This window comes from Haliotis rufescens, unplaced genomic scaffold, assembly GCF_023055435.1.
Source record: "Haliotis rufescens isolate VD_foot unplaced genomic scaffold, xgHalRufe1.0.p SCAF_4, whole genome shotgun sequence".
Taxonomy (NCBI): Eukaryota; Metazoa; Mollusca; class Gastropoda; order Lepetellida; family Haliotidae; genus Haliotis; species Haliotis rufescens.
In genome coordinates this window covers 24,451,132-24,475,760 of record NW_025964112.1, presented here as the reverse complement: position 1 = coordinate 24,475,760, position 24,629 = coordinate 24,451,132, and the positions used below count along the sequence as shown (strand labels likewise).

The 24,629-nt window shown below is 43.9% G+C and overlaps 1 protein-coding gene across 6 annotated transcripts in view; it reads right to left on the bottom strand.

The window, feature by feature from the left end:
- The window catches only part of LOC124123561 (armadillo repeat-containing protein 8-like), a 45,179-nt gene that overhangs the window by 3,791 nt on the left and 16,759 nt on the right, over window positions 1-24,629 (bottom strand). The window contains exons 8-17 of one of the 6 annotated variants that reach the window (XM_046486753.2): window positions 20,939-21,014; window positions 20,565-20,716; window positions 20,137-20,340; window positions 16,595-16,681; window positions 15,987-16,151; window positions 10,101-10,187; window positions 3,287-3,379; window positions 2,668-2,844; window positions 1,385-1,498; window positions 959-1,054 (exon numbers count right to left, since the gene is read on the bottom strand). In XM_046486753.2, coding sequence (XP_046342709.1) covers window positions 959-1,054; window positions 1,385-1,498; window positions 2,668-2,844; window positions 3,287-3,379; window positions 10,101-10,187; window positions 15,987-16,151; window positions 16,595-16,681; window positions 20,137-20,340; window positions 20,565-20,716; window positions 20,939-21,014 — 1,251 coding nt within the window. The remainder of the gene's footprint in view (window positions 1-958; window positions 1,055-1,384; window positions 1,499-2,667; window positions 2,845-3,286; window positions 3,380-10,100; window positions 10,188-15,986; window positions 16,152-16,594; window positions 16,682-20,136; window positions 20,341-20,564; window positions 20,717-20,938; window positions 21,015-24,629) is intronic. The other 5 variants (XM_046486754.2, XM_046486755.2, XM_046486756.2 and 2 more) reach the window with 5 other exon arrangements.

Below are 24,629 nucleotides of genomic sequence, written 5' to 3'. Positions count from 1 at the left end.
ACAAACACTACACCATGGGCACCCTGTACAAACACTACACCATGGACACCCTGTACAAACACTACACCATGGACACCCTGTACAAACACTAACCTATGGACAGGGACATTGTTAGTGGTACCTAGTCCCTGTACAAACACTACACCATGGACACCCTGTACAAACACTACACCATGGACACCCTGTACAAACACTACACCATGGACACCCTGTACAAACACTACACCATGGACACCCTGTACAAACACTAACCTATGGACAGGGACATTGTTAGTGGTACCGAGTCCCTGTACAAACACTACACCATGGACACCCTGTACAAACACTACACCATGGACACCCTGTACAAACACTAACCTATGGACAGGGACATTGTTAGTGGTACCGAGTCCCTGTACAAACACTACACCATGGACACCCTGTACAAACACTACACCATGGACACCCTGTACAAACACTAACCTATGGACAGGGACATTGTTAGTGGTACCGAGTCCCTGTACAAACACTACACCATGGACACCCTGTACAAACACTAACCTATGGACAGGGACATTGTTAGTGGTACCGAGTCCCTGTACAAACACTACACCATGGACACCCTGTACAAACACTAACCTATGGACAGGGACATTGTTAGTGGTACCGAGTCCCTGTACAAACACTACACCATGGACACCCTGTACAAACACTACACCATGGACACCCTGTACAAACACTAACCTATGGACAGGGACATTGTTAGTGGTACCTAGTCCCTGTACAAACACTACACCATGGACACCCTGTACAAACACTAACCCATGGACAGGGACATTGTTAGTGATACCTAGACAGACTCCCTGTGCAAACAAATGTAAAACTCAGTGGACAACACCCACCCACCCCTTCTTAATACACTACTTCTAAACAGCAGACTTGGTGGCTGACACTGTATGCAAGGTATTCCACTCCTCACCATGTAAGACATGAGCTTCTTCAGAACATCCTCATTAGCCATAATGACATCCTTGGCACTATCTCCATCTGCGATGTTTGCCAGGATACAGAGAGTCTGGAAATATGTTAATTACAGTCTGTATACCTATCAATCATAAAACCTCTATTTTCACCTGTGGTGATCAGTTCAAAGCTTCTGGTTAACCATTTTAAAAAGGCTACTACAAAACTGGCAGTGGTGATGTGTAAATATCCTCAAGTATGGCAGAATAAATCATATTCCCATGAAGTCTGAATGTATTAATATCTGTGCAATGGAGATAATGTTTGGTTGGTATTGTATACACTAGGAACTACCACTGAGAGCCCTGTATGTGGCACACCTCTTTGAAGCTAAGTATACTGTAACCATTCCATACAACACAACAAGAGCAAAACAACACACCTGTTCCTTGACATCCACGGAGTGATCTCCCTCTAGAATAAAGACAACGGCCTGCATCACCTGTTTCCCATACACGTTCATGATACTGTCGATGTGCTGAAATTTGGTCAATGTCTGTAAACATTTGAGTGAGATTATTCTTGAATATTTGCATGAGTATGGTGAGTGAGTGAGTTGGGTTTAACGCCGCTTTTAACAGTATTCCAGTCATATCACGGCATGTCGGCTTAATGTGGGAGGAAAGCCCGAAGTGATGCAGGTCTCAGACATTTACCACTTCGGTGAAACCCACGAGCACGGGAATGGGGCTGACAAACCTAGAAACATAATCGGGGCGAACCGGGATTCGAACCCACAATCATAGGTTTCTGGCGCGACCAAGGGAGGCAACTCTGCACGGCAAATCCCGGCGCCTTGGACGACTGGGCCACCCATGCCCCCCGCATGAGTATGGTATCATGAAAGACAGTCAACAGATGAGATTCTGAAACTACAGGACAAGATGAAATGAAGTATGGAAGATATTAAGCACTTGCCAGAAGTCGGGAGTGTGTGGACCTTGGAATAGGGAGTCCTCTATGACAAACAACAATTCTTAGATTGGTAAACAAATGTTTTCAAGCTTGTCTTTCACATGACATGTGGTTTACTCAATCCTGATTACTTTCTGATCTTAAGTCCTTCAGATATTGCGGGAGAACTGGCCATAATTTGAAGCTGCACAATGACTGACCAGCATATAGGAAAGGAGTCCTGGAGAGAGTGGGGGTTGTTTGGGCAGTAATTAGAGCAGGGGCTCCTATAATGTTGAATATTGGACAACAAGAATCCAACTGGCGAAACATAAGCCTCTTGTTACCTTCATTCATTGTTCTATACATGTAGTGATTGTTGTTTCAGTTTTCAATGTTTAATTTAACAGATTGGAATAGTGTATTGTATAGGAATGTCATAATTAGAGGGACAGTGCTTCCATTAACTACATGTGTGTAACAGCTGGGTGTCTAAAGATGTACTGAGATGCAAGAGGAGAAGAGATTTATGAAAATTAAAAGTTTCAATGATCTTTCTCAAATTTACACCACCATTGAAAAGAGAATGTTTTGGAGGAGAGTTAAAAGATCATTACCTCCATGCAAATTCAAAGAAACAAACTAGATGCAGATTACATCAAACTGAAATGAAACCCATTGAAACTGTTCCAACATGCTGTCCAAGAGAAGAAGGAAGCCCAGAGCCCAACACAAATCACAGAGTAGACAGCACAAAAAACTTTAACCTACTTGGCACTTCTGAAATTTCAAACCTACTGGTTTGTTTGACAGGAGATTCCTCAAAAGACCCAAAGTCTTCATTAAAATGTTGGGGTTCTGGTCTGACAGAAGACAAAACAGCTGATCTGACCCCAGTGTCTCAACAATCTGAGTCTTCACTTTCTGGTCTGCTTGAAATGCCATGTTCTGAAATAAAACAACAGACTAAATGACATGACTGTATACTGTACTCAACCATGAAAGGCAGATAAATACAACAATGGACAAGGTAGATAAGTGTGGAAGCATTTCCTACAACTGTACACTGTCAGCTGATGGGATTCACAAAGTGTACGGTGTATGTCATCAAGAAAACAAAGATGGGAATAGACGTAATGATTTTCTGCCTCTGTAGGTACATGTAGCAAACATAATGATGTTGGGTAGAGCAGCAGGCAGGCATGAAAATGTATTGATTACTAAGTTTGGGCTAATAGCTAATAGTGGCATGTGACTACTGGCTGCAGTTCAACCATGTGGAAATCACCAAACATACTAATCTTCCTGTGTCCTTTACACTAGACAATGGCAGTTTTCACAAAAAACATGGGCAAAAGATTGAAGGTGTTAAGTGTTGTACGACTCTCACCATCAACCCCCACACTCCATTCAGTCTCAGCGGGGCCTCATTACGACTGGCAAGACTGGCTAGGATATTGATAGCTCCACACTCTAGAATAGGCTGAAAATGAATAATATTAATGATATGGAACAATACTTGAAAAGAAACTTAATTCTTCAAATATCAGCTCATTTATAATTGTCTTAGCAATACACATCGTGTAGATGTTTAGCACATTTTGTGAAGATGTTTTGCAGAAATGTAGAAACAAATATTTTTGTAAACTCATGTACAGCCTCAACTGATTTCTGATTAAATGTAATGTTTTTTATACTTACCTGCTTAAAGTGCTTTGGATTCCCTACCTTATATAAACAGACTGGAATAGGAGAGACAGTTCAAACAGACTACAGCCCATAGCCCGATACTCACGGGTTATCCACCTTGGCCCATAATCCCTCATATTCTTCACTGTATGACTGCAGTGGTGCCAGAAAGGTGATTCAGAGGAGGCGGACGCAGTCTGGGTTGGCCAAAAGGTGTAGCACCAGGTGGGTATAAAAATATTGCATTTATTCAGAAATGCTCATGTTTCACCCTACCTGACGCTACACTGTGCTTTATTCAACTGACATGGAAAGCGGGCTTAATGTGAGAAACGCCAGTCACACTGAGGCATCACAGCGAAGGAATCAGACAAGGAAACCTACAGGCGACAGCGAGGCAGCGACTCCAGTCTCAATAGTCTGGGAGATTGGATGCGGGTCAAGCCCTCTCGGAACAGAATGGTGGGCTGAAGGCAGAGAGAACATCACTTGACAAAAGGTAAATAACAAGGCAGACCGCATCCAGCTCGAGAGAGTGGGGGAAAACGGTACCAATACTTTACCAGGTAATGACTGCAACCCAGAATATTCATAAAGGACTGAAACAAGGTGTGGTCCTACCTCGTCAGCAGGTGCCAGCAGAGCAAGTGGGGCCACAGGCGACCTAGTTCCTCAGATAGGGCACGTTCAATGATAGGGCACGTCAGCTGCTGGGCCAAGATAAGTGGACTGAAGCTGTTTCTGAAGATCGAGTTCCACATTATCATGTGGACTGACGATCTCCGAAAGTTGTGGGACATGAACATGCGGATCAGGTTGACCCGGAATTTGATTTTTAGCGATGAAGTCCCAAGAAAGACCAAGGTGAACCAGGCCGTGAGGTCGCTGGTCGAACCTGACCCGGGTGACATCAAGGGCATGAAGCTCACTAACCCTGACCACCGTGGCAAGAGCCAGGAGATAGCAGGACTTTATGGTGAGATCTTCAACGAGGCAGACATGAGCGCTTCGTACAGTTGCTTGGCGTAAGCCATATAAACCAAAATTGAGATCCCAAGCAGGAGGACGGAACTTCTTAGTCTGACCATCCAGTCGAAAACCTCAGACAAAAAGTGCAGCAAGACAGAATGGAGTGCCGCAAGATACGTTGCAATACTGGAACCAGCAAGGTGACGGGACTAGCATAGATAAACCAAGAAGTCAGCCTCCTGGCCTCCACCAAAACGATGTGTCTGATTGAGCAGAAAGCAAGATGAGCAATGAACGATGAGCCCTAGAGACAGCGATCAGGGACTTCTGGAGTCATACCATACAAGCAGATAGTAGTTGTTGGGGTCTTGATGTGGTTGTCTGGTGTTGAGCAGCATATTCGGCCATGCCAGAAGATGCAACACTGGTTGTCTGGCAAGCTGAAGAAGGCTTGGAAACCAAACTGTGGCCGGCCAGTAAAGCGCGACCAAAATCAGATCCAGAGGACAGGTCTGAGGTGCATTCAATAAGCTGTTTGGAGCCGATGTGCCAGCAAGCGCCTCCGAATATTTTCTAATGGATGAAACGCATGCTGAGAGCGCTTTCTAGTGCCTCCGCGCATACTGAGGAGATGGCACGCCGAGGGACAAAGATGGCGGACTTGGACAAATGCGGGGCCTGTGAACATTACATTTTCGACATGGAAGAACTTGTTAGACATACACACACACAGTGGTGAAGTTTGATACCACCACATTAGTGATTACATTTATTGGAAGACTTGTCACTTGTTAAAACCAGGAAAACCCAATTGTTTTAGCTTCATTCAGAAACGTCTCGCAGCACAGAGTATTTTTCCTTGCAACCCATGTTAATTTCAGAACAGAATAAAACCTTTTCATGTGCTGTTTGTGAACAAGATACATGTATAATAAAATTTGGTATGAAGTTGCAGTTTTGTCCCAATAACACTCATTTGATTTCTATTTGTTAACATTTGACATATATTATTATGCGATATAAACCTTCATTTGTCTAAAAGAAAAGGTAAATTCAGATATTTTCATAGAAGTCTGTCTTTTCTTAAATAAATCTAAAACATTGCAATTTGGGTTTTTTACTGCAGTCTACAATATGCCAGCAATATCCTGGCGGGCTATAAATAATCAATTTTGTCCCTGACAACTAAACCAGTGGTGATGTGGACAACGTCCCATGCCGTCGGGGCATTTGTGGCCAACTTATGTTATTCTGGGACAAGCAGGTTATGAAAGGGGAAAATGCTGACGAATGGCCTTTGGGGTACAATGAAACACAATTAATTTATTCCCCTTAATAACTGTCCTGAATATACTGAAATTAAATATATATGAATATAAATATCAAACAATTATGTTTTTACCCATTAGTGGGTAAATAACAGTTAAATAAGGTACCTGGAATGCAGTTTTAAAAAATAAGATTTTATTTGAGTTCGTAAATCCACATCTTCGATTATAAGGCTGATGGCTTCAATACAAATTTTCTTATGGGTCTAATTTCAATTTCCCCCTGACGTCAGCAAATCTGGTGATTCATCAAATATATTACACTCCCATACACACATACCTCGCCGCGAATAGCTGCAAGATTGCTGATGCGGTGTTAAGCAAAAATTACTCACTCACTCATACACACATACAAACTGTACTTCAACAGTATATTATTTCCTTATTTATTTATATTATGGAATAGTTAATAAATTACGTCCAATCTATTTCAAGGGTATATTAATATTAAGACAGAAAGAATTTCAAATACATATTCTGATTTTTAAAAATATTTTATAGAATTTTTCTGTATGATTTTGGTGAGTGAGTGAGTGAGTGAGTATGGTTTTACGCCGCTTTAAGGAATATTCCAGCAATATCATGGCGGGGGACACCAGAAATGGGCTTCACACATCATACCCATGTCGGGAATCGAACCCAGGTCGTCGGCGTGACGAGCGAACGCTTTAACCACTAGGCTACCCGACCGCCCCTGTATGATTTTAGAATAGTATGGCATCCAAACTTTAGGGGGATTTCCGAAATCAATTAGAGAACCATAGGGATATTTGGTTTAAGGATTTCCAAAATACTTGGAACATTTTTGAGCTGATGAATCACTGATTAATAGATTGCTAAGGGAACAAGATATTTTGTCAAGTCAAAAGATATGTGATCATTGTTCGGTAGAAAGTTAACTTGTGGATAAGATATAAGATATACGTGCTGAACCAGAAGTCCTTATTTACCTAACGTTCCAATCAAACATTATTTTATTTACCCCAGTACATTTGTAAATACAGTAGGGCACGGATATAACGAACACGGATAGAGTGAACAAACAGATTGAACGAACTGTTACAAAATCCACGATTTATCTCCTATATATTATCATATAAAATTTGCGTACATAACGAACTCTCTACAGTGAACTAACGGATATAGCAAACTGATATCTGATCCCTGACGAGCCCATCTAGCACTAGTGACTTGTACAGCAAACTGAGAAATCTCACTCAGTGTCAAGTGTCACTGACAATTGGCTGTACACAATCAGCAGCAAATCAACACAATCACGGTCTATAATTTGATGTTAAATAAGTCGGTAGGATTACATGAGTTGGGTCCGACATATATCACGATAATGCCATAAAATAGAGTTTTGTTGTCTGATCGGTGACCGTCTAACTAACGTTATGTTTATCGTATCTTTATTCTAAACAATAATACTTTACATACACATGTTCAACAACATTGCTAAAATCAGTCTGCAACCCCATTTTGAAAATCACGCCCTCTGCTGGCGGAAGTTGACACATTGTTCGATTGCACCCGAACGTCCGCGGAGAGCGCTAAGTAAGCGCCTCGGAAAGCGCCTCGGCCTATTGAATACAGGCCTGGTCTGCTTTGTGAATGACCTGGGTAAGAAGAAATGGGGGCAGAAAAGTTATGCGCTCTGTGGGGGAAGGACGATAAGGTCGAGAAAGTGAGTCTGCTAACACATTGCGACATCCCAGAATATGATGGGCCAGGATCTGAAAAGGGCGGAGATCGAGTGGTTGACCTTGTGCTCACTGGGCCCTGGATTGGATGGCTTCAAACCGATCTGGAACTTGTAGTGAACTGTCAGAAAGTAGCTGCCAATGAAAGTGAGGTGGCGAAAGGGATTAAGATCCGACTTCTCCAACTTGACCACCCAACCAAACTCATGGAGTTGAAGGGTGAAATCTGGCTAAAAAATCTCGGTCTGAAGGAAGCTGTGGCTGATGATGCAATCGTCGAGGTAGGCGTTGAACCGAATTCCCCTCCGGTGAAGGAACGAAACTATGGGCTTGGTTATACACGTGAACAACCATGGGGCTGTAGAAATTCCAAATGGGAGCACTTTCCACTGAATCAATGATGCGCTGCATGAATGAGAACATGCAGGTAGGCAAACTGTGGGTCCAAACTGATGAGGTGGTCCATCGATTTTATCAGGTGGTGAAGGGTGCAGTTGGAGATCATCTGCAACTGCGGCGGAGGAGCGAGATAAGCGCCAGATTGTGAATCATCCACAGTTTGGAGGAACCCTTCTTGGGTGAATAAAATCCTGACTGGATGGTGTCAGCGTCCAATTTTTCCAGTGCATTCTTGCCACTCAGTAAGTCGATACTGGCCTATAGAGGCCGATATTGAGGTTCCAATGGGGTGGTAGTGAGAGGAGGAATGGCATGAAACTATAGGTGAAACCCATATCAAAGGATCCACATGATAAATGGATCCTGTAACAGCTGCCAATTCCTCCTGTACCCTTGAAGTCAACCTCCTACTTGCTGAAAAAGGACAACTGGCAGAGGAAGTTCCTGGTTGCGGGGGCGTCTGAGGGAAGTCATTTATGTCGGCGGTCCCTGCCAGAAAAACATCCTGAGCAAGGGGCCTTGTAGTTCTGGTATTTCTTAAGGGACTGGCACTTGTGCCAAAAGCAAGAGGGCTCCCTCGTGAGACTAGGCTGCCCTTCCAAAATCTGATTTGAGAGACCTGGGGAAGACGTTCCTTATTGTTAAGGAGAAGATTTGAGAGAGCTGGGAAGACGTTCCTTATTGTTAAGGAGAAGAAACTATTGTTGGTAAGCATCCCAACTCTGTGCGCCCTTTGCTACTGTAGGGACCTGGCTGTGGAAAAGAAACGAACCAGACCAAGAGTGGCACATCAACTGAGTCTTAAAGAAGACTGCTTAAGTAAAGCCGAGCACCTAGCAATTGTTTTTGAGCCTAGTCATTATTGGCGGCATGTTGACATGTGAACCACGCTGTCGTCGTTGCCAGTGCAAGGCAGAAAGTAGCTGATCATTAGCTTCAGATGGATGTTTGTCCAAACTGTCTTGTATTGGTCGAGTTGGCGGAAGCCACTGCCAACAGGATAAGGGGAGTGGCAAACAGCCGCGTCCATCCAACCCAGTTGCGTATCAGTCATAGGGATCGATGAACTTGTTTCAGAGGATCCGACAAGCATAGGGACGCCCTCATCAATGGGAAGCGAGAAGTTAGCAAAGTACATGGAGTAGAACGGGCTATGCTCCTTCCGGATTCTAGGGATCTGAATATACGGTTGGACAGGGAGGGCCGTAAAGGCAGCGTCCAGCAATCAGGCCAAATCAACAACTAACTGGAGAACATCACCTGAATCCGAGACATTGTGTTCCACCTGGGGGGAGGCACCTCGCTCCGGTGAAGCGCAGGGGAAATGAAAAGTGGAAGAGATGTGACCAGAAGTATGGGGCGAGAAGACAGCCTGGTGACTTGTCGGTGACCGTTAACGATGTCCATGTGCCTGCAGGCGACATTCTGGCGACTTTCCGGAGACAGTAGCCAACAGCGCTTGCCAAAGGAATCAGGGAGGTCTTCAGGTGTACTGGAATGGCAACAGGAACCTGCAGAATCCCGGGAAGAAGTTTCGCAAGTTGTGTCGAGCGCTTAACAAGAGCTCTTCTGTAAGATGCAAATTCTAGAATTGTCATAGAAGAGCAAACAGAGCATCGGTTTGCAAAAGAACATGCCGGTCAGCAGTAAGGGCAAAGATGATGTGGGTCTTTCCCCAACTCGGGACGTTTACACAAAGTACAATGCATAGAATACATTCTGCAAAAATGTAAACAAGCACATAAGAGTAATTATCAGAAATAAATGTTAAGTGGAACATGTTACTGGAAAAACATGAGAACCATGCCCCAAAACACAACCAGAATGTGGAGAGTGCCTGGAAGATAACCAAAAACATATTACGCCCAAATAATAGGTAACATGTCAACAGAAAGTCAATATCATTAACTTGTTGGTATCGGGGCACGGGCTGTAGACTGTTTCAACTGTCTCTCCGTTCCAGTACTATCTGTTTGTATAATGTAGGGAAGCAAAAGCACTCATTAACATTCACACAAAAAAAGAAAAGTGTTTTTTTCCCCCAGAGCAGATGAATACATTATTTATTTGTAGATCCTATTGAGGTTAAGATTAACTTGATAAGGTAGTATCATACTTCCTTGCTAGGGGAGAACTCCAGCAGCAGGTTACACAGCGTCGATGAGGCAATGGCCACAGCTTCCTCATTGCCACTCTGCATCATCTGCAACATTCCACACACACACCACATCTGAGATTCTTTAATCACTACAGGTCTGAACGCAGCTTTAAATCTGCAACATTCCACACACATATCCATTTCCCGAGGCAAGGAGTTAACTGACTTTAAAAAGTCAAGTTGCTAGTTATGTCCTTTCTATGCCTCTCCTACTGACCAATCAGATTCAACCTCTCGTATCATTTGTATTTGCTTCAAACAAAACAGTGGCGCCCAGTCAAGACGATCTGATCGATAATCAAGATCTATATTGTGATAAAACGAGTCTTACATCGTGAAGTGCATCAAATCACGTGAGCACCTTGATTAAAAACATGAAAAGATTTAGAAAATATTTGTTGACGAGTTAGCGGTGCACATGCTTTGCAAATGCTGCAGTCGACCGAAATCTGCATGACACTTTACGAACCGGATTTCCATTTCGGTGCGTAATTTTGATTGGACTATACATAGACTCGTTAGTCCAGCCAAAATGTAACTCCATAATACCAGCCTAGTTCGGCAATGGTGGAAACTGGACTTTTATAGTCAGTTGCCTCGGGAAGATGACACATATCACATCTGAGATGCTTCTAACCACTGCAGGTCTGAACGCAGTTTAAAATCTGCAACATTTCAAACACACACCACATCTGAGATACTTTAACCACTGCAAGTCTGAACGCAGCTTTAAATCTGCAACATTCCACACACACACCACGTCTGAGATGCTTCTAACCACTGCAGGTCTGAACGCAGCTTTAAATCTGAAACATTCCACACACACACCAAATCTGAGATGCTTCTAACCACTGCAAGTCTGAACGCAGCTTTAAATCTGCAACATTCCACACATTTCACATCTGAGATGCTTCCAACCACTGCAGGTCTGAACGCAGCTTTAAATCTGCAACATTCCACACACACACCACATCTGAGATAGTTTAACCACTGCAAGTCTGAATGCAGCCTTAAATCTGCAACATTCCACACATATCACATCTGAGATTCTTCTAACCACTGCAGGTCTGAACGCAGCTTTAAATCTGCCACATTCCACACATATCACATCTGAGATACTTCTAACCACTGCAGGTCTGAACGCAGCTTTAAATCTGCCACATTCCACACATATCACATCTGAGATACTTCTAACCACTGCAGGTCTGAACGCAGCTTTAAATCTGCAACATTCCAAACATATCACATCTGAGATGCTTCACACTACTGCAAGTCTGAACGCAGTTTAAAATCTGCAACATTCCACACATATCACATCTGAGATACTTCTAACCACTGCAGGTCTGAACGCAGCTTTAAATCTGCAACATTCCAAACATATCACATCTGAGAAACTTCTTACCACTGCAGGTCTGAATGCAACTTTAAATCTGCAACATTCCACACACACACCACATCTGAGATGCTTCTAACCACTGCAGGTCTGAACGCAGCTTAAATCTGCAACATTCCACACACACACCACATCTGAGATACTTTAACCACTGGCGGTCTGAACGCAGCTTTAAATCTGCAACATTCCACACATATCACATCTGAGATACTTCTAACCACTGCAGGTCTGAACGCAGCTTAAAACTGCAACATTCCACACACACCACATCTGAGATACTTTAAGCACTGCAAGTCTGAACGCAGCTTTAAATCTGCAACATTCCACACATATCACATCTGAGATACTTCTAACCACTGCAGGTCTGAACGCAGCTTAAATCTGCAACATTCCACACATATCACATCTGAGATACTTCTAACCACTGCAGGTCTGAATGCAACTTTAAATCTGCAACATTCCACACACATACCACATCTGAGATACTTTAACCACTGCAAGTCTGAACGCAGCTTTAAATCTGCAACATTCCACACATTTCACATCTGAGGGTCTTCCAACCACTGCAAGTCTGAACGCAGCTTTAAATCCGCCACATTCCACACACACACCACATCTGAGATACTTTAACAACTGCAAGTCTGAACGCAGCTTTAAATCTGCCACATTCCACACATATCACATCTGAGATACTTCTAACCACTGCAGGTCTGAACGCAGCTTTAAATCTGCAACATTCCAAACATATCACATCTGAGATGCTTCACACTACTGCAAGTCTGAACGCAGTTTAAAATCTGCAACATTCCACACATATCACATCTGAGATACTTCTAACCACTGCAGGTCTGAACGCAACTTTAAATCTGCAACATTCCAAACATATCACATCTGAGATACTTCTTACCACTGCAGGTCTGAATGCAACTTTAAATCTGCAACATTCCACACACACACCACATCTGAGATGCTTCTAACCACTGCAGGTCTGAACGCAGCTTAAATCTGCAACATTCCACACACACACCACATCTGAGATACTTTAACAATTTCAAGTCTGAACGCAGCTTGAAATCTGCCACATTCCACACATATCACATTTGAGATACTTCTAACCACTGCAGGTCTGAACGCAGCTTTAAATCTGCAACATTCCAAACATATCACATCTGAGATACTTCTTACCACTGCAGGTCTGAATGCAACTTTAAATCTGCAACATTCCACACACACACCACATCTGAGATGCTTCTAACCACTGCAGGTCAGAACGCAGCTTAAATCTGCCACATTCCACACACACACCACATCTGAGATACTTTAACCACTGGCGGTCTGAACGCAGCTTTAAATCTGCAACATTCCACACATATCACATCTGAGATACTTCTAACCACTGCAGGTCTGAACGCAGCTTAAAACTGCAACATTCCACACACACCACATCTGAGATACTTTAAGCACTGCAAGTCTGAACGCAGCTTTAAATCTGCAACATTCCACACACACACCACATCTGAGATACTTTAACCACTGCAGGTCTGAACGCAGCTTTAAATCTGCAACATTCCACACATATCACATCTGAGATACTTCTAACCACTGCAGGTCTGAATGCAACTTTAAATCTGCAACATTCCACACACATACCACATCTGAGATACTTTAACCACTGCAAGTCTGAACGCAGCTTTAAATCTGCAACATTCCACACATTTCACATCTGAGATGCTTCCAACCACTGCAAGTCTGAACGCAGCTTTAAATCCGCCACATTCCACACACACACCACATCTGAGATACTTTAACAACTGCAAGTCTGAACGCAGCTTTAAATCTGCAACATTCCAAACATATCACATCTGAGATACTTCTAACCACTGCAGGTCTGAACGCAGCTTTAAATCTGCAACATTCCAAACATATCACATCTGAGATGCTTCACACTACTGCAAGTCTGAACGCAGTTTAAAATCTGCAACATTCCACACATATCCCATCTGAGATACTTCTATTCACTGCAGGTCTGAACGCAGCTTTAAATCTGCAACATTCCAAACATATCACATCTGAGATGCTTCACACTACTGCAAGTCTGAACGCAGTTTAAAATCTGCCACATTCCACACATATCACATCTGAGATACTTCTAACCACTGCAGGTCTGAACGCAGCTTTAAATCTGCAACATTCCAAACATATCACATCTGAGAAACTTCTTACCACTGCAGGTCTGAATGCAACTTTAAATCTGCAACATTCCACACACACACCACATCTGAGATGCTTCTAACCACTGCAGGTCTGAACGCAGCTTAAATCTGCAACATTCCACACACACACCACATCTGAGATACTTTAACCACTGGCGGTCTGAACGCAGCTTTAAATCTGCAACATTCCACACATATCACATCTGAGATACTTCTAACCACTGCAGGTCTGAACGCAGCTTAAAACTGCAACATTCCACACACACCACATCTGAGATACTTTAAGCACTGCAAGTCTGAACGCAGCTTTAAATCTGCAACATTCCACACATATCACATCTGAGATACTTCTAACCACTGCAGGTCTGAACGCAGCTTAAATCTGCAACATTCCACACATATCACATCTGAGATACTTCTAACCACTGCAGGTCTGAATGCAACTTTAAATCTGCAACATTCCACACACATACCACATCTGAGATACTTTAACCACTGCAAGTCTGAACGCAGCTTTAAATCTGCAACATTCCACACATTTCACATCTGAGGGTCTTCCAACCACTGCAAGTCTGAACGCAGCTTTAAATCCGCCACATTCCACACACACACCACATCTGAGATACTTTAACAACTGCAAGTCTGAACGCAGCTTTAAATCTGCCACATTCCACACATATCACATCTGAGATACTTCTAACCACTGCAGGTCTGAACGCAGCTTTAAATCTGCAACATTCCAAACATATCACATCTGAGATGCTTCACACTACTGCAAGTCTGAACGCAGTTTAAAATCTGCAACATTCCAAACATATCACATCTGAGATACTTCTTACCACTGCAGGTCTGAATGCAACTTTAAATCTGCAACATTCCACACACACACCACATCTGAGATGCTTCTAACCACTGCAGGTCTGAACGCAGCTTAAATCTGCAACATTCCACACACACACCACATCTGAGATACTTTAACAACTGCAAGTCTGAACGCAGCTTTAAATCTGCCACATTCCACACATATCACATCTGAGATACTTCTAACCACTGCAGGTCTGAACGCAGCTTTAAATCTGCAACATTCCAAACATATCACATCTGAGATACTTCTTACCACTGCAGGTCTGAATGCAACTTTAAATCTGCAACATTCCACACACACACCACATCTGAGATGCTTCTAACCACTGCAGGTCTGAACGCAGCTTAAATCTGCCACATTCCACACACACACCACATCTGAGATACTTTAACCACTGGCGGTCTGAACGCAGCTTTAAATCTGCAACATTCCACACATATCACATCTGAGATACTTCTAACCACTGCAGGTCTGAACGCAGCTTAAAACTGCAACATTCCACACACACCACATCTGAGATACTTTAAGCACTGCAAGTCTGAACGCAGCTTTAAATCTGCAACATTCCACACACACACCACATCTGAGATACTTTAACCACTGCAGGTCTGAACGCAGCTTTAAATCTGCAACATTCCACACATATCACATCTGAGATACTTCTAACCACTGCAGGTCTGAATGCAACTTTAAATCTGCAACATTCCACACACATACCACATCTGAGATACTTTAACCACTGCAAGTCTGAACGCAGCTTTAAATCTGCAACATTCCACACATTTCACATCTGAGATGCTTCCAACCACTGCAAGTCTGAACGCAGCTTTAAATCCGCCACATTCCACACACACACCACATCTGAGATACTTTAACAACTGCAAGTCTGAACGCAGCTTTAAATCTGCCACATTCCAAACATATCACATCTGAGATACTTCTAACCACTGCAGGTCTGAACGCAGCTTTAAATCTGCAACATTCCAAACATATCACATCTGAGATGCTTCACACTACTGCAAGTCTGAACGCAGTTTAAAATCTGCAACATTCCACACATATCCCATCTGAGATACTTCTAACCACTGCAGGTCTGAACGCAGCTTTAAATCTGCAACATTCCAAACATATCACATCTGAGATACTTCTTACCACTGCAGGTCTGAATGCAACTTTAAATCTGCAACATTCCACACACACACCACATCTGAGATGCTTCTAACCACTGCAGGTCTGAACACAGTTTTAAACCTCAGTGACAACACAGACATAAAGAATATCTGTAAGCTTATAATTATCAGTTCAGAAATGTGTGCTCCCCATAACATTAGACACAAAGCCAGAGAGGCTTGACCAGGTCAGCATGTTCTCACCTTGAGCAAGGGCTTCCACACTGCATGGTCCTGGAATGTTGTCCTCAGCTGTTGTACAGAGCGTGACAGACTGTGGAGACATCTTGTGGCAGCGATCTGAACCTTCATGTTGGTGCTGTTGATGGCGACCACAATGTGGTCCATCAGATTCTCAGTGGCAATCACCTGACAGAAGTCAATATGGTTACTTAAATAGCAGTGATTCTAGTCTAGAAATAACAGAAGATAACTTATGTTAGGGGCTTCCTTACACTAAGTGATATCAGTTCTTTGATAATGAGATTCCATGGTGGGATATTGCCCCAGTACATGATGCTTGGGTACTGTGTGTGCTTGTGTACGAGTGGGCTTGCGTGTGCTTAGGCCGCACTCAGCACTGTTCCAGCTGTATGATGGCAGCCTGTAAATAATTCATTCTGGACCAGACAATCCAGTGATTGATTTCATGACCAACAATCCATGTTGTTGGGAGTACAATGACATGCAGTCAAAGAAGTCAGCAAGCCTGACCACCTGAAGGATTTAGTCCCCTCCAATGAACAGCATGGGTTGCTGGGGATCTACACTTATACACTCATTAAAACTTCCTTAAAGAAACATTTTACTACCTTCTTGCGGATGTCTTCATCATTGGCACCTAGAGAGGCAAAGGCTTTGAATGCAGCCTGTCTCATTTCATTCCCCCAGTCAATATCCTAAAAAATGGACATTCATTATATTAGTAGTAGAAGTTTCTGGTGCAACATATTGTTAATTCCTCTTCTCATCAATCATATAACACAGAACCCACAATGTGTCTACTACATCCGAGGTGCCCCTTGCCCTTGGATACCAATCAGAGTTATCTTTCCTTGATCCCTCACTACCTTCTCATCAGCACATAGCTTGATGTCCAGACAGGAGACGGGAGGGCATGCCTGAGACCTGTTAAGTAGTGTCAGGATAAGTATACTAATATCAAGAATATCCAGATTCATGTTAATTATTTATTATCCTGACAAAACAATTAGATTTGCAGTATTGGTAACAAGAGCCAGATTGCTCAGCAAGCACCCTCTTCACTAATCACCTGTCACATCCTTACTGTAACATGCATGCAAAGCTATGCCTCAGGGTCAAATACTTTGTGCAGCTTCTGATATGTGACAGCAAGAGCCCAGAAATCCCACAAGCATGAATATTGTGATGACAAACCAAGAACAACAAGTATTTGTCACAAAGTGACTAAATGTCCCCCGCCTGTATATACACCATAGTACCAAATATGAAGACAATCCAGCGATTAGTTCTTGAGATATTGCGGCAACACCGTTTTCCAACTCCAAAAGCAGATTTGCCTGCTGTGACCTTGAAAATGGGGTCAAGGTCACAAAAACCGACTGGTGTCTGCGGTGTCTGTATATACACCATAGTTCCAAATATGAAGACAATCCAGCTATTAGTTCTTGAGATATCGCGGCAACACCGTTTTCCAACTCCAAAAGCAGATTAGCCTGCTGTGACCTTGAAAATGGGGTCAAGATCACAAAAACCAACTGGTGTCTGCGGTGTCTGTATATACACCATAGTTCCAAATATGAAGACAATCCAGCGATTAGTTCTTGAGATATTGCGGCAACACCGTTTTCCAACTCCAAAAGCAGATTTGCCTGCTGTGACCTTGAAAATGGGGTCAAGGTCACAAAAACCGACTGGTGTCTGCGGTGTCTGTATATACACCATAGTTCCAAATATGAAGACAATCCAGCGATTAGTTCTTGAGATATTGCGGCAACACCGTTTTCCAACTCCAAAAGCAGATTTGCCTGCTGTGACCTTGAAAATGGTGTCAAGGTCACAAAAACCGACTGGTGTCTGCGGAGTCTGTATATAAACCATAGTTCCAAATATGAAGACAATCCAGCGATTAGTTCTTGAGATATCGCGGCAACACCGTTTTCCAACTCCAAAAGCAGATTTGCCTGCTGTGACCTTGAAAATGGGGTCAAGGTCACCAAAACCGACTGGTGTCTGTGGAGTCTGTATAGACACCATAGTTCCAAATATGAAGACAATCCAGCTATTAGTTCTTGAGATATCGCGGCAACACCGTTTTCCAACTCCAAAAGCAGATTTGCCTGCTGTGACCTTGAAAATGGGGTTAAGGTCACAAAAACCGACTGGTGTCTGCGGTGTCAGTATATACACCATAGTTCCAAATATGAAGACAATCCAGCGATTAGTTCTTGAGATATTGCGGCAACACCGTTTTCCAACTCCAAAAGCAGATTTGCCTGCTGTGACCTTGAAAATGGGGTCAAGGTCACCAAAACCGACAGGTGTCTGCGGAGTCTGTATATACACCATAGTTCCAAATATGAAGACAATCCAGTGTTTACTTCTTGAGATATTGCGGCAACAAACTGGTGGGACGTACGGACGGTCGTGAATACTATATCCCCCGCTTCGTGCTTTCGCACGGCGGGGGACAATAATCAAAGCTAACCGGGATTCAAACCGACGATCATACATTTCTGGCATGCCCAAGGGATGCAACCCTGCACAGAGAATTGCAGCGCCTTTGACATGCCCCATCAAATCTAAAGCTCCACAACTCTGGCACTGTGCTGGACCCAGGAGCTGCTAGGACCGGGTTGATGGCAGCAACTTAAGTACCTATTGCTCCACCCTGTAACCTCTTGGCTGGTCGTAGAAATAGCAAGTAGTCTGTGATGAACTGAGGCATTGCCTACTGGCATCCACCCTTTTGCAGTAGGCAGTCAAATAATAGCTGTCATTGGACATTTCAGTGTCATTCCTGTGTGCACACCCACGAGTAGACAGCCTGAGCAGGACTGCACCAAACAGCAATGTAGTCATCATGGTGTTCACTCCCCAAGCTACCTTAGTCAAGATAGAAGAAGTGGTGATGATGGAGGTGATAACACGAGTTAACTCTCCTACCTATCTAACTCAACGCCTGCTGAGTCTTCCTGCTACGCTAAAGACAGGCCTCAACCTGCTCTACAGATACAACATATTACACTCCCAACATCCAGAATCTAAGCTGCTGTTAGATTCCCTGCAATCAGGAAAGTCAATGTGGGGATCCCTTCTTGACTTGCGTACCGGTAATTGTCAACTAAGAAAAGCAAATGCCTGCATAGAGAAGTACTCACATATCTGCCATGCTGTAAACATATAATGAATTATTTTTTAAGTGTGCATAAACATCACAAAATGAACAAAACTAGTTACAAACAATAATTGTGATAAAATCACACAACAAATAGAAAGACTTTGGCGGGAAAACCTTCCTATCACCGACACGAGTAATGTGAAGTATATTTGCCACAGAATATGATGTATTAACTTCCGAGAAAGGTTCCGAGAAATTGCAAAGTTTTTTTCATCAAGAATGTATAGTATGACCGTTATTAAAGGATATAATTCCACAAAAGCAAGCACATGTGTATCCTCTTGTGCGATGAATAGGAAATTGAAGGATCAAGAACAAATTGGTAACCAAGAGCAACAGGTGCCCTGCATGTGTAGAAGAGGCACATTTTGTGTTCTGTGTCACATGATCAAAGAGAAAGAAATTGGAACATGTTGTGTCAAAATAAGAAATAATTTAACTACTCTGTTCTCGACTAAATCAAAAGTGGCAAGCTCTAACCGGGGGCTATAATTTGATGTGGAATAGAAAAACATAATGTTTAAGGGTCTGTAGGACAATTCCGTATTTACAGATTTCAGGTTTCATTGGTGGTTAGCTTCTGGAGTGATAATCGTAATGTTCAGTATGAGTAATATGTTGGAAATGTTTAGCGTTTTCAATCAAATGGTCGACAATGCAAGGGAAAGGAGTGACTTCACATACGTGGGGAGTCCAACCCATTTGTTCCTTCAAAGTGCTGAGCTAATGCTTTACCCAGTTCTCTACCCCTCACAACAAAGGTGATGTATGGGGGACGCGGCTCTGTAGTGATCCCATGTCACAGGCTGACCAACGAGATCCTTCATACCATGAAACACAGCCGACATTAGGAAACCTTATGTCACTGACCACTGGCCATGTTTCTAATCTGAATCTATGTTTCTGATTATGTTAGTTTTTGTCCTCCAACTTGCTATGGAAGTTTTACAGCATTATCACCATGTTGCTAACCTTCCTCTGGGTGCGAGACCCGATCTGCTGCACATCGCCATACTTGAGGTAGTCAGCTAGTGTTTTTATCACATGATCCGAGATTGATGCCAGTCGCTGGAGCTCGGGGTCTACCTCAATCAGGTATGCCAAGTTCTCTGCTCCTTCCACATTCTCCTCTAATGTACGATCTTTCTTGCACATACGGACCAAAGTTGGAAGAGTCTGAAATTATAAGAAATATTTTGCCCCAATTCAAGTCTACAGCAAGACTCATTGCCATGGTGTTGCTACATCAGACATAACACATTCAAACTAAGATAACCTACATCCTGACAAACCCTCATCATCACAACCATATAAGAGCAATGACCATAGAGTAACACCCATATACATGTACTGCTAATATGAAAAAGAATTCACTCCTTGCATGAAGCTCTGGAGGGTACCTTCAGTGTGATGATAGTGTTGCTGGCCTCGATGGCGCTACCCCGATACAGGTATGTCATACACTTAGCAGCTGCCATCTGCATCTCAGACGTCTTGTCTCTGGCCAGCAGGTGGATGAGAAGTTTGGGGATTGGGTCCCCATTGTAGGTGGCTGAAGATAATAATTCTAAGGATGACTTTCTACATACATTGCTGACAAAGTGGAGATGATGACTACAAATCCCCTGATGTGACTTTAATGCAGTGTATGAAAAACTTCTAGATGGTTTGCAGACACAAGACAGGTTTGAACAAAAGAAGAAAACTTTGATGAAAACTAGATGCGACATGAGTTTCATGACAAGCAGAGGTACTGGCTGCATCCCTCACACACCTGAAGCCACAGCCTGTGACACAGCATCATTCTGGTGACACAGAACAGCGAAACATTTCAGTGTTGGCATCTGGACCTGCAGCACAAACAGTATAGTCTTGTCTTAGTTCATGAGTCACCATTATATCTCATTACATGTCAAACAAAAAGAGTGTCCATTGAATCTGAAGTTAATCAAAACAAAGTGAAACAAAGGAAGCACATAAGTATTGCCTTTCTCCCCTGACAACTGAATCTATAGAATTTTAGTAAAATCTTTTTACATTTGTATACTTATCCTGCATTACTCCTGAATGCATTCACTGCTTACCTTACGACAACAAGAAGACAGCGCAACGGCGATGGTCTTGGGTGAAGAAATGAAGATTTGTAGGGTTGTTCAAATATCAAACAGATTGAACATAAGAATTAAACAGTAGTTACCTATACACATTTAGTAATAAAGAAAATAATACCTAATCAGCTAATTCTTTACTTACTATGTCATAGAGCCAGCGTTGACAAACAAGATTATCTAATATTCGTCCACTGGCGGAAACTGAGCGACTGCACATGGAAGTAGGCTGGCTCTGTATAGGACGAGTTCATTATTAGTGTCGGGGGTTGGTAACCTGCTGGGCTACAACAAGAGGGCCAAAACTTCGCACACCTTCAATGTCCTTAAAAGCCACATTGCGAAGATAATGACTAACGAAAACTGTGTCGAACCGCCAAAAACATCCTTTCATGATTGTTTTAATAGAACAGTTGCTCTGTAAAGCCATGGTAGAAGCTAGCGTCCTGATCTCATGAGGGTTATTTTGGCTCTCGGGGGATCCAGTTTGGCGATCCAGCCTGAAGGATAACTGCGCATAACCATAGGGACATGGTGTTGCGACTAACTTCAGTCCTGAACATAGGAGACTTGGGTATAAATAACCACTTCCTTGAACCACACCTAGTCTTGGAGCGGTGGATGAAAACTCAAAGTGCTCGCACCGGGCACAGGAGAAGTTCACCCTCATCTTGGGCTACCACAATAGTTGATATTGGTGAGATGGTAAAGGAACAATCGGGTTGGCCTGGTAGTTGATTTTTTGCTATAAAATCCCAGCACAATCCGAGATGTCCCGCTCCATGCGTCCCTTGCTCAAAGCGTTTGTGGGTGATGTCCATCGCATGTAGCTCGCTCACCAGTGCAGCCATGGCTATAGCAAAGATAAATATTGTTTTCTTGGTGGGTCATAAATTTTTACAATCCTGTAGAGGCTATGACTTCACTGATGAAATCCTCCTTGGGGCACTTATTGCATTTTCCTGGCTCAAGAAAATCTACATGACATAGTTGTAACCATTTTCCTTAATAAAAAATGTTACCAAACAAAAAACTTCGTTTTTGTATGATATACGTCCACCCTTATGGTGCCTCACCCTCCACGGCGCGTCACGCCAAGGGAAGCAACTCTCACCCAAATCACTTTCCATATGTCTAATGCTGACGGAATGTGGGGAGGTGGGTGGCCGTGCCCCAAGGAGGATTTCATCAGAGAATTCATAACCTCTACAGGTTTGTAAAATTCTCTTTCAGATTAAATCCTCCTTGGGGCACTTATTGCATCAAGATAGACTCCTAAAGATAATCTAGGAAGTGGCATCCGTCAGCAACAAGCGTGCATAAATACATCGTATTTTGATTATTTCAATGAATAAACAAAAGTTCAATAAATGGAACCAACCTTATCGTGAGGCACCACCGTCGAAAGCCGGGGGCTGGAGACAGGGCGTGGTCGACCATACACAATGAAAAGAGCCATTCTTTGTGGCTTATCATATCGAGAACAAGTGATATGGGGGCGCAGATCACGAGAGACTATAAACCCGCGCAGAGCTAGGCCAGAGGGTCCCCGGGAATCGAAGGAGTGCATGTGCAAATACGATGATTATCGAGTAGTAATGGCTGGTATTGTTATCGACCGTAGAAGATATAATCCGGACAGTTACTGAGCAGTTTTATAACCGGTCCGGGCGGTCTAAAATCTCGAAGGCTCAATCGGCTAGAGATGCAGAACTTTGCCCAGTTCGGAGAACTGACTGACCAAACCGAGCACGCTCGCTTGAGTGTTTGTCGAGTTGGTAATGTTTGATGAACATGCTCGGCTGGCTCCAAATAGCCGCGGAGCAGATCTCCTCAATGGGCAGAGCCGCGGCGTACGCTTGTGTCGTAGCCACTGCTCTAACCGAATGAGCCTTCAACTTGGTAGGGGGGTCCCTGCCTTGAAGGGTGTACGCAGTACATATAGTAGAGACTATCCACCTGGAGATAGTTTGTTTGCTCGCAGGTGAGCCAGCCTTCCTACCGCCAAAACAGCAAAATAGTTGATTATCCTTACGGATACCCTTAGTTCTGCTGATATAGGACTTGAGGGTCCTGCGGACATCCAAGACATGAGCATGTCTTGTAGTGGTCCCCGACGAGGAAGCCGTCACGTGGAAGGCGTGTGCGACCTTAGGACGGTAAGAGTCCGGCAGGCGAATACTGACCCTGTCCCGGTGAAAGACAGTTAGTTCGGGATCGGCTGACATTGCGTGAATGTCGCCTACCCGTCTGCCGGACGTTACCGCCACAAGGAACGCCGTCTTCCGGCTCAACAGCTGAAGAGAGAGAGACGACAGATCCCGATTGACAAGTCCCAAGGGGGACTGATCCGCCGGACAGGCGGTAGGATCCTGTCCACACCTGCTAAAAACCGCTGCACTAATGGGTGCGCACCCAGAAGTGCCCAATCGACAGGGACGTGAAAGGCTGCGATAGCTGTAGAGTACCCCCGGACTGTCGATGCGGCCAGGCCGTCATCTAGTCGCGACTGGAGGAACTCAAGCACGGCTACGAGACGCGCATAGCTCTATTACCTTTACGACCGGACCTCCTATCCCACAACGAGGCCCTCAACCCGAATCCCAAGATACAGTGGGTGGCTTGGCCACTGTCCGGAATCGCCTCGAGAAGAGTGGTATTCCTGCACGAGTTGCAGACACAATACTGGCTTCGCGGAGGGATTCATCAAACATTCAGTACGAGGAGAGATGGGCCTGCAGGAGGCTGAGCCAGAAACCTGAGTATTACTGGAAACCAACTCTGCGCTGACCAAAGGGGTGCCAGGACACAAGTAGTCGCGCAGGCTGAGTGGCTAGCTGAGACAGGACCTTGGAAATCAGAGGTACTGGGGGGAATGTCCACAGAATTCTGTCCGTCCAATCTAGCTGGAAGGCGTCCGGTACCACCGACCTCGGGTCGGAGACTCGGGAGCAGAACGTTGGTGTCTGGTGATTCACCCCAGACGCAAACAGATCCGCCTGGAACGACCCGTATAACTGGGAGATAATCCTGAATATCCCCGGGTCGAGCCTCCACTCGTGAGGAGCAAGGATCCTGCGAGACAGGGTGTCCGCACGGACGTTGTCCACCCTAGGGAGATAAACAGGTAGCACCCTGATTACGTGTGACCCTGATTACGTGTGAGTCGCACCATAGGAGGAACTGCCACGACTCTTGGAGAAGCGACGGAGACACCGTTCCCCCCTGCTTCCGGATGTAAGTCATCGCCGTTTGGTTGTCCATCTCTAGACGCACCACTTGGCCACGAAGCAAATCCAGGAAGCGTTGGAACACCAACCTGACCGCTCTCAGTTCTAGCACATTGATATGCAGTTT